This window comes from Lynx rufus, unplaced genomic scaffold, assembly GCF_022079265.1.
Source record: "Lynx rufus isolate CCGP_SWC_20201006 ecotype Redwood Valley unplaced genomic scaffold, mLynRuf1.p SCAF_19, whole genome shotgun sequence".
Classification (NCBI taxonomy): Eukaryota; Metazoa; Chordata; class Mammalia; order Carnivora; family Felidae; genus Lynx; species Lynx rufus.
Genome location: NW_025814833.1, coordinates 315,115 through 326,709, shown reverse-complemented (window position 1 = coordinate 326,709; position 11,595 = coordinate 315,115). Strand labels below are relative to the sequence as shown.

At 37.7% G+C, this 11,595-nt stretch overlaps 1 protein-coding gene across 1 annotated transcript; it reads left to right on the top strand.

Annotated features, from left to right (window-relative positions):
• Positions 1-340: 340 nt before the first annotated feature.
• Positions 341-11,130, top strand: MORF4L2 (mortality factor 4 like 2). Its single transcript, XM_047082047.1, has 4 exons — positions 341-418; positions 1,798-1,886; positions 8,146-8,250; positions 9,580-11,130. The coding sequence occupies exon 4, from the start codon at positions 9,604-9,606 to the stop codon at positions 10,468-10,470; it is 867 nt and encodes a 288-aa protein (XP_046938003.1). The 5' UTR covers positions 341-418; positions 1,798-1,886; positions 8,146-8,250; positions 9,580-9,603; the 3' UTR covers positions 10,471-11,130.
• The last annotated feature ends 465 nt before the right edge of the window (positions 11,131-11,595 follow it).

Sequence of the window (11,595 nt, the reverse complement as noted above, 5' to 3'; positions counted from 1 at the left end):
AAATAGGCCACGTGAACACCCTGCCCTATAGACTTATGACCCAACGGCTGTCGCGCTTTTGGTGGGCGGGCTAAGAGCCTAAGAGGGCGAGCGTCATTGGCCAGAGCGCGCACTAAAGGAGAAAGATGATTGGTTTGCTTCCAGCCTTAACCGTGAAGAAGCAGGTTGCTAGCACCCGCCTTTACTGCGGCGTAGTGTCATCGCTGACGTGGTAGGCCTCGTCCAATCATTTGGTTATGGAACATTCTAAAACTTAGACAAGACGATTGTGATTGGCTGGAGAGCATAAGCCCGCCTCCAGGGTGACGTGTCTGCCTATGGATATCAGTTGCCAGAGAAACCTGGCTTTACTATGGCGGTTGGAGGGACGGCAGTGGTCACACGTCGGCTGCTGGAAAGAACTGGATTCTCGTTTCAGGTTTCGGGGTGGGGGTGGGGTGAAAGGGTTGATGATTTCTTTTTATTGCCGCGTATATAGACAAGATTATCATATGGCTTTACAACTGAGCAGAGCCTCATTCAAATTCCTACTCGCCAACGCCCTGCTTGGGCTGGCTCCTGTTCTTTCCGTGTCTTGGTTTCCATGTTTGTAAAATGGTGATAATAATAGTATCTACCTCAGAGACGTTTACCTCAGAGGCTTGTACTGTGTGTTACTGCGTATAAGACAATACCAATGCTGGCTCAGAAAAATATTCGCTATTATTGTGGAGTGAAAAACCGCGTAACAGAATGAGAAACAATATAAATTATGTAAATTCGTTCATTATATTGCTTTTCCTGCCCATTAACTTCTTCCCTAGGAGAAATTCGAGTTATAAAAGAGACATATCAGTTTTTACCGCTGAAATAATTTACTATTTGAGAATTAGCTCAAAATAGCGGGGATTGGAATTTTCCATATTTAAAAGTTTAAAAGGCGGGGGGGGGCGGTGAGGGGAGATGGAGAACGAGAGCGATCAGGAGATGAACCACATGCGATGAGTAGGCCTTGTTTGGATCCTGATTTGAACATACCAACTGTTAAAAAAAAAAAAAAACGGTTTAAGATGCATCGGGAAAATGTGAAGACAGGTTTGATGGGTTTTTTTTAAAGGAATTGATGTCTATTTTTAGACGTTATAATGGCAGTAATGGTTGTTTTCAAATTGTCTATCTTGTAGAGATATATAGGAAAATATTTGCGGATTAATTAATAAAATGTCTGGGAATGACTTCAAATACGTAGATGACTGGTATTTGCTTCAGAATCTCAGCGGTAGGGGGAATTGGGGAGGGGTGTATAGATGAAACAAAATTGGCCCTAAGTTAATTGTTTGAGTTAAGTGATAGGGCATATGGGGTTCCTCATATTATTGTCTTCCTTGGTATATGTTTGACATTTTCCATAATAAAATACAGAAAATCAGCTATTCGGTTTGCTTAAAAAAATCGGAGTGGGGGGGGGGAGCAGTGGGTGGGGTTATAGATGAAACAAGATGGCCTTCAGTTGGTAATTGTTGAAGCTGGGTGATTGTTGTAGGTTTATAATACTCTTCCTTCTACATTTTTATTTATTTGAAATTATCCTTAATAAAAAGTATAAAAAAGACAGTTACTTTACTGAAAATCAGGATAAATGTACAGTAAAGTAAATTTGAAAATACAACTACAAGAAGGGAAAAAGAAACATTTGCACATTATTTATCAGCTATGGTATCCTTAGTGTGTGATAAAATGCACTGGTTGATAAAGAAAAAAAGGTTCTCATATCTTTTTATTTTATGTCCTTTTCTGTCCCTTTCTTTGACCTTCCAGGCCATCATCAGAAAAGCTAAGTTTGCTGTATAATAAGGATCAGAAGATCTGATCCTGGTTGCAGAATCATCCCTGATTACAGAATCTGGGTGAGTGCCTCTCTTCTCTTGGCCTCAATTCTCAAACAAGATAGTTCCACATAACCTTCCTCACTGCCCAGGAATATTTTTAAGATTAATAAGCACTTTTTTGCAAAAACACTCTAAATTCTAAGAAGGGAAGGATGAGGCTAAGTCCAGTAGTGCTTCCAGTATAGTAAGTGCCTAAACAACAGAAGGCTGTATAATGTTACATTCTTTGATAAGAAATACTACAATATTATTATTATTATTATTATTATTATTATTATTATTTTAATTTTGTTTCCTCCCATGTACAGCATAATTTAGTGGTTAAGGGTAAAGACTAACTTCTTTAATTTGAATTTTGTCTCTGCCACTTACTGTGTGATCCTGGGCAAGATACTTAACTCACTTTGTCCCTAAATTTCTTCGTGTGTAACATAAAGATAATTATTCCTATGTCATAGGATTTTTGAAGGGATTACATGTAAAGTACCAGGACAGTGCTTGGCACATACAAGTGTTTGCTTTAATAATAATTATGGCTTTGTTAGTCCTTCTGGTACATCCTGGTTTACACACACATACACTCTTACACTTCTAAAAGCAGTGAATAATTCTTTTTGGAAATATAAAACAAAATTAATACTGTTGGTTTCTTTCCTGATTTTCCAGAAGCAGCAGTTAACACTAGAACTGAAATCTGAAATTATGACTTCTGGCTTATCCTAACAATCTAGAAAGATATTGAGTATATTGATCATATTTATTTATAAGGGAATTTCCAGGAGCTGTAATTTTAACTAGGAAGTCATAAACATATTCAGTCTGCTAACTGCTTTTCTGTCATTCCTCCTTTGTCTCAGACTCAAACAATAATGTTAAACATAAAGGAAGTGTTCCAAGATCCAGAAGAGAATGGATATAAATTAACTGTAATGGTATATGTGCTTTTAAAGGTTTATTTCAACAAACCATAGATGTTTACACTCATTTGTGACACACCCATACCAAAAATGTTAGCCTTTGGAGTCTGCATTCCTAAATGGCCCATTACTTGCATGAGAAGATGAAGGAAGGTTTTTCCAGTCACTTGAAAGCTTCATTTTCCCATGGAGTCACTATATTTTCCTTATTTTTTTTCCCTTCTGAAATCAAGGCTGCATAGGAGGGTGCTGCCCTGGTGGAAAAGATGCAGTAGATGGGTATGCACACCCACAGAAAAAACACCTATACAGAAGGCCTTTTGGAGAATGATTAAGGGCAAAAGGGAGGGAGGTGGGCTCTTAGGCCAATAGGAGCTCAGAGAAGGCAAGGTCCAGAGTATCCTGAAATGAAAGCCTCAAAGAGGAAAAGAACCTTGACCTATGCCTCCAAGGATGGGTAGAACCTAGAAGTGGGGGGAAGGAAACCAGTCTGAATGGTGTGCCTACAAAATGTATGATACACAGTGATAATTCACTGAAAAGTTCAGCTATGTGTGAGATCCAAGGATAAGAATAGATCAGAATATGATTATGAATTTTAAATCTATATTTTAATATAAATTTTTAGTCATGTAATTGACATGTGAATATATCCTTAAAATGAAAAAGTTTAAATGTTACAGAGTAGGTTCGAGTTTCCATTTCTTCACCACCCCTGATTCTCTTAACTTTCTCCAGAGTTAACCACTATTATCAGTCCTTCTAGATCTCTAAATTATGTATCTGTTTAAAAACATATGGATATCCATATATAAAATACTGTTCTGTGTTTTCTTTTACATAGACTTGGTATGCTCTAGGTATCTTTTTGCAACTTACTATCTTTATTTAGCTAATTGTCTTGGCTGTCTTCATGTCCATTCGTAGAGTTCTATTTAATTCCTTTCACAGTGGCATTCTTTTAACTAGCATGTTAATCCATCTCATGGGTAAAGCACATTTTATCTTTCCAAATTACTAGTGATAGTCCTCTAGGTTGATTCCAGTGTTTTTGCTACTTCAAATAATACTTCCAATAATCAAACATAACTGGAAACCATTTACAAGTGTTATTCTAGGGTAACATTTATATCTTTATGATAATTAAACCAATGTGATACTGATGTGAGAACAGAGGTCTCTATGACAGACCAGGTGACTTAGAAACAATGATAACCTTTAAAAATTGAATAATCAAAAATCATTGGGAAGAGAGTACCTTAAGAGACCCATGTTCATCTAAAAATTTAGAATGTTCTATAATAGCATTTTAAATCAGCGGGGAAAGGATGGCCTCTTTAATAATTAATATTAAGAAAAGTTATATATTTGGAAGAAACTATAAAAATACCAAGAAATATAGGAAATCGTTTTTAGAATATTGATTTGGAAGCATTTTACCTAGACATAACATAAATGCCAACGTTCACAAAGGAAAAGGTTGACATATTTGTGTGTGTATACACACACACATGCACACAGAGACCCACTTAGAAGGAAAATGAGTTTGGAAAAAATATTTCCAACATACCCAAGAAAACTTAGGATTTAATTATTAGAAATCAATAAAGAAAGCAAACATTCACATAAGAAAAACATCACATGAATGTATGAAAGATGCTCAATATCCCACATATTAAAATAAAATATTACTGTATACTGGATAAGCAGAACAAAGTTTTTTTCCAAAAGATGTTTATCCAGTGTTGCTGAAGGTGTAGATGAATGAACTTTAAGGTTTTTGCTGGGAGTACAAATTAAAGCAGTTCTTTACAAGTTGAATTTGCCTCTATCTCGTCAGAACAGTTCCACTTCTGAGAATAATCCTGAAGTCCCTAATTCTCTAATATATCTGTCCACTTACTTACATCTATTATAGCATTTCTGTAATAATGAAGTATCAGAAACACCCTAAATGTTCATTAATAAGGAACTGGTTAAATTCTGGCACGGAGATTATACAGTAATGTGGATATTAAAAAGAATGACAGATGCCCATGTTAAAGTAGGAAAAGGTATGGGGCAGTAGGTCTCACTTTGCCAAGTCAAATATAAAATACACATTTAGTTTTAAAGGTATGTTTTGTGTGAATATGTATATAAAATTTGAAGTCCTGCACACTCCTAGGATTGGGGAAGGGAAGTAAAGGGAGAATTCCAACATCATTATGTGTGTTGGTATTTACACACATGTAAAAGAAATATTACCCCAAAATAGTGCCACAAAATTAACTATTTGGAGAAAATACAGGCTTTTCAGTTCATAACTTACAAAGTAAATTCTGGGTGGATTAAGGATTAAAATATAAAACATCCATTAAGATGACCTGTTTTAACAGTGAAGGAAAAACTAACATGTCATTATATAAAACTTTAAAATCATAACATCAGACACTATAAAAGCACACTAGGGGAAATATTTGCCCCAGAATGACAACTCTTGATAAAGAGCTCCTATAAATGTTAAAATCACTATAAGAATCAACTGGGCAGGGAACAAGAGCCATATATGTAAGGCCAATAGACACCTTAAATGTTGAAGCATCACTAAGAAGCTGAACAGCTAAACATTTTATCAAATTTTATGAATTTTGTAAATGAGACTAGCCACCGTTGACGAGAGTATGGGTGTGATAGTTTTACGCACTACTTGTAAAGTTGGAAATTGGTATAGCATGGGGGAGTAATTTGATAACCTGTTATTCCCTCTTGACCTACTACATCTGCATCTGGAAATGTTAATAGGAAATGAGGACAAAAATGTTTTAATAGTTACTACAGGGTAAACTGAGGGGGAATCACTTTTCCCTTAAGGGGGTGGTTTAAGGTATGGCCATTTAATAAAATACACAGCTCTCAAGATCCTTGCGTATTATAACGTTGTATGGGAAAAATGAGTTGTAGTTACAAACTTTTTTAAAGGGAAGATCTAGGATTTGATACCAGTATTAGCTTATATCTGTTTAAATATTTACACAGAAATTAAAAATAGAAACCTAGGGCAAACCTACAAATGTGTTTTCTCAAAGTCTGGCCTACCCTAGAGCTGACCTGTAGAGAACAAGTGAAAAAATATTTGATGATTTGTCCCTGATTTGCCTCCATTTTCTTCATGTGTTGAATCACTTGCTTTGATTCACTGTTGTATACCCACCAGGGACCTAAGTGCTGCTCCATAATACGTGAGATAAGTATAACACAAGGCCTGTGACAAATAGGGATTAATGGTGTAGTTCTATAAGTAAAATTAGCATCAGCTTCATATCATACTGGAGATGGGAGAGAAACGGGCTAGAATTGGAGATTTAAGGAAGAGATAGGATTTCTGTGGTATTTAGATGAAGGAGATGAGGGAGCATGATGGGAGCAAAGAGTAGGCATGCTAAGTCAATAAACAATGTTAATAAAGCCTGAAACTCAAGACAAACTGGCAAATCTACAGTGCAAACTTTTTAAATGGGTGTGCACAGCACATCTATCCTTGATCATGGAGAAGTGTTAAACTGGTCAGAGTGGTACAAAGTGCAAAGCTATCCACAAACTTGTACTACAAGTAGGAGCAGACATCTAAAGGACAGGTATTCCCTTCCTTTGATGTCTGGTTTCTGACTTCCAGGTAGTAGTAATTTGATCTGTAGGATATTCAAATGAAAATAAAGGTACTGAGACAATTCCTAGAAAGGCTGTTTCCCTGGCTTTATTCACTCTGGTCACAAACCTTGACTTGTGGTACATGTGTTTTTCTGTATAATGGCAGATATTTCATTGAGACTTCATATGAGTAATATAAGAATTTGTGGAGAATGACAACTCACCCAGTTAATCAAACAGGTAGAATTCCTTTTGGTAGTTTTCCTATGAATGAATATATGTGATTAATGCCAAGGATGTATGGTAGGTTCAGCTATCATTTTCAAGTTCCTCAGTAAGGATTTGCTAGTACCAGTGAGACTTCCAAAATACTTCCTGTCCAGCCTGGCCTTCTGTTTTACACAGTCTGGCTGGCTGGTACTGGGCCATCTTGCTTTCTTTAGTTGGTATTTTAACTGTCCCCTTGTTTTGTGAAAGCTCTGCAATATAGCAGTTCTGAGGTGGATTTTCTGGATTTCACCTATATTAACTAAATTCTCTTAAAACGTCAGATACTGTGTCCCTTCTGTCCTGGTCACAATGACTGTTTTTTTAGAAAAATATTTTTGTAAGCGTGATAGCTTGCAATGTATGCCATGACACACTAGCTGTTTTCTGATCCTTCACAGAATGTGTCTGTATATCCCTCTCAGCCAGAAGGTTTCTGATTCCCACAGGGTCAGTAACTGTATTTACAGGTTTTGATGCTCTCTGAGAGCCACCTTTGTCCTTTCTGCTCAGAGCTTTGTGCCCTTTTAGTTAGAGGATATCATTTGCTTAATAAAGCTCTAGCACCCAGGTCTGTCTTCCTAATAACTGGTTTCCTTGATTCAAACCTCTGGTTGTCTAGCATTTCTTACCTTTTCTTTCCCCCCTCAGGGTTTCCCTGATATCTGCTCAACATTGTTGAGGTCTAGGGATTGGTTGAGGGGCTTTTTCTGTGGGTGAAAGGCCACAGTTACCAGAGAAATCTGGTTTAAGGCTGATCCACCCTCATCCCTCATTTTTTCCCAGAGATTACCCTGATTTTAATCTGGTATTTATTCAACTAGATACTTTCCTATGCATTTATGCGTATCAGTTTAAAACAGGAATTTGATCACACTCACTGTTCATAAGAACTGTGTGAGACTGATAGTTATTTTTCAGCCTGTGCTATCTTATCTCTTAAGGATCCTATTGTACATACTATGCATTATGCCTGTTTACCTAATAGTACAGAATTGAACATCAGAACCATGTTGGTACATGGTTCTCTTAACTCATTTGAATGTTCTTCCATAGTGTGCATACGTAATTTATGTTAGAAGAAAATTTAGGTGTTCCAGTTTTTCAGTATTAAAAATGCCACCGCAGTGAATATCTTTGTATCCATGATCACATGTATTCCTGTAGCTGTTGTTTAGCCACGTTGTATACAAGAAGTTCTTAACAAGAACCTGTGAAGGCTAGGGGGTAATTTGCTTCATTCCATAGATGAGAAAAAGAGGCCAAGTGAGCTTACATATCTTACCTAAGTCCTCACAACTGATAAATGGCAGGGCCTAATTGAAGTAGAAGTATGTCTAACAGTGGAGCTCATATATTTTCTCTGATATTACAGTCGTAAACCACAGTCATAAAATAAGATTACTTTTTTCTGTATTCTTTCACAAAAGTTCATCTTGACAGGTATCTGTTTTCCTTTCTAGTTTGTGTCTCCCACCTTCTCCTTCCAGACTATCCCAGGAGATCTAGGAGGTTCCGTCTAGGAAAACACTAGGAGTTCTTGGAAAGGAAAGAAGGAAGAGGATTATGTAAGTCAAAGAAATTACTTCATCTGTCACACTGTAAGAATCATAGAACACTGTTTTTTTCAGCTTTACCTTATTAGCCCTTTCTGCTGCATTTTATCCCAATTCCTTCTTGAAACTCTCAACTTCTTTGGCTTCCAAAAGAACATTCTTTTAATTCTTCTGTTGCTGCTCTGACCATTTTTGTTTTGTTTTTGGTCTCTCTGCTCACCCCTTATACGTCAGTCTTTTAGGTTTTTCCAGTATTCCATACTTTGGTTCAGTTTATTTTCCTCTTCATGAATGATTTTGATGGCTTTCATAGCTTCGAGTAACAGCTATATGATTACTCTCAGATCTCCATTTCTGGCTCTGACCTTTAGCTGCGTTTTAAAGTTAAATATATAACTGTACACCTCACACTTAATAGATCCAGTACTGAACTTCTTTCCTCTCTAATCCATTTCCTCCTCTAGATGCAATTTCATGTGATAATGCTAATGACCTAATCATTCATTATCAAAACCTGGGAGTCATCACTGACTTCTCCCTCACTGATATATCACTTCCTCCAAGTGATTTCAGCTAATACTGAAAGTTGTGTCATGTACCATTTCTTGTTTACTACTAAATACTATGTGCCTATTACTATCATTGTACTAACCTCATTGTTTTTTAATTGCCACTTTAGATACTTGAATCCTTAACACCTAGCATAGTAGCTGTCCCAAAGCAGATGTGCAATAATGTATGATAGCTAATTCAATGGATGGATTACTTATTTCCTATTATTTTATGGCTGTTTCTAAACTCATCATTAAAATCAATGTTTTTATTAATCCATTAATTACCCAGGCTTAAAATTACACAGCTACCTTTGACTCCTCCCTCTCCTTCATTTACCAAGTTTTGTATTCAGTTTGTCTGGACTTTGTCATCACTCTAGTTCAGGCCTACCTGGACTCCTACAGAAACCTTTACTGTTACTCATTTTGCCTTTAGTCAACTAAAGTTCATCTTGTCCTTTTTCCTGTTCAGAGTGTTGAATTTGACCTCCACTGCCTTGTGTAGTTTTCCATTTTAATTCATCATTTGTTTAAAATTATAATCCTGTCTTTTCGGTGGCACCAAAAAACTAACTTTTGGGCAAGTCTGATGAGTGATTGGATGGGTAAGAGTAGTGGTTAGTAGTGAAGATCAGAAAAAGAGGGTGGAGGTAGTAAGTCACTTATACATGATCCCGAATTAGGATTTGAGATCCAAATTCCAAGAGAATAACTTGTGTTGTACTAAGCACAGTGTGTTAAAGGTCACTATAGAAAACAAACAAGTAAAATGCTTTATGTATTACAGCGGTTGGAATAAAAACAGGGTTGAATGAGTTCCAGAAAGCAGGGTTCTCAAACTCGTGGACAACAATCTGCAGAAGAAGACAACTTCAAAAAACCAAGTAGAAGCAATATGCAGAGAAGTAAGATGAGAGGGGCCTCTTCAGGAAAGAAGACTGCTGGTTCACAGCAGAAGAATGTGGAACCAGCTCTCCCAGGCAGATGGGGGGGTCGCTCTGCAGAGAACCCCCCTTCAGGATCAGTGAGGAAGACAAGAAAGAACAAACAGAAGACTCCTGGAAATGGAGATGGTGGCAGTACCAGCGAAGCACCTCAGCCACCTCGGAAGAAAAGGGCCCGGGCAGACCCCACTGTCGAAAGTGAGGAGGCATTTAAGAATAGAATGGAAGTTAAAGTGAAGATTCCTGAAGAATTAAAACCATGGCTTGTTGAGGACTGGGACTTAGTTACCAGGCAGAAGCAGCTGTTTCAACTCCCTGCTAAGAAAAATGTAGATGCTATTCTGGAGGAGTACGCAAATTGTAAGAAGTCGCAGGGAAATGTTGATAATAAGGAATATGCAGTTAATGAAGTTGTGGCAGGAATAAAAGAATATTTCAATGTGATGTTGGGCACTCAGCTGCTCTACAAATTTGAGAGGCCCCAGTATGCCGAAATCCTCTTGGCTCACCCTGATGCGCCAATGTCCCAGGTTTATGGAGCCCCACATCTACTGAGATTATTTGTAAGAATCGGAGCAATGTTGGCGTATACGCCCCTTGATGAGAAAAGCCTTGCATTATTGTTGGGCTATTTGCATGATTTTCTAAAATATCTGGCAAAGAATGCTGCGTCTCTGTTTACTGCCAGTGATTACAAAGTGGCTTCGGCTGAGTACCACCGCAAAGCCCTGTGAGGGTCTAGTGACCACTCACTGTTACGTCTGGTATCTGTAAACACTCTTTTTGTTCTTAGTCTTTTTCTTGTATAATTGATGTTCTTTAAAATTGTTAATGTATAACAGGGCTTATGTTTCAATTTTGTTTTCTGTTTTGTTTTAAACAGAAAATGAAAGGAGTGCAAGCTCCTTTTCTCATTTCAAAGTTGCTACCAGTGTACGCAGTAATTAGACAAAGAAGAAACATTCAATAGAATATTTTATTGCCTAGTTGACAACATTGCTTGAATGCTGGTGGTTCTATCCCTTTGACACTACACAATTTTCTAATATGCGTTAATGCTCCATGACAAAATGCCCTGATTCCTAGTGCCAAAGGTTCAACTTAATGTATATACCCGAAAACCCATGCATTTGTGCTCTTTTTTTTTTTTAATGGTGCTTGAAGTAAAACAGCCCATCCTCTGCAAGTCCATCTATGTTGTTCCTTAGGCATTCTCTCTCTGCTCAAATTGTTGAAGGATGGTGGTTTGTTTCATGGTTTTTGTATTTGAGTCTAATGCACGTTCTAACATGATAGAGGCAATGCATTATTGTGTAGCCACGGTTTTCTGGAGAAGTTGATATTTTAGGAATTGTATTTCAGATCTTAAATAAAATTTGTTTCTAAATTTCAAAGCAAGTATTTTGCAGTGTGCCTTTTTTTTTTAATTTTTTTAACGTTTATTTATGTTTGGGACAGAGAGAGACAGAGCATGAACGGGGGAGGGTCAGAGAGAGGGAGACACAGAATCGGAAGCAGGCTTCAGGCTCTGAGCCATCAGCCCAGAGCCCGACGCGGGGCTCGAACTCACATACCGCGAGATCGTGACCTGAACTGAAGTCGGACGCTTAACCGACTGAGCCACCCAGGTGCCCCTTGCAGTGTGCCTTTAATATTACTGAGAACAACAAGTCAGCGAGCCCAGGAAAGCTCTAGATGATATCAAAGGAGAGTTCTGACTCCTGGTGAAAGAATTCCTTTTTCTTGGGTGTGGCAGCCAGGAATATGCTGTCATGCCAGTTCCCCTCCCCTTCCCTCAGTGTGGCTTCTCAGAGTGTGATTGCTTTCAGTGCTGCTTGTAAGAGCCAGTTTTGTTCCTG

What these genes read in the sequence shown, in the direction of transcription:
- MORF4L2 (XM_047082047.1), top strand. Translation starts at nt 9,604, where the DNA reads ATGAGTTCCAGAAAGCAGGGTTCTCAAACTCGTGGACAACAATCTGCA.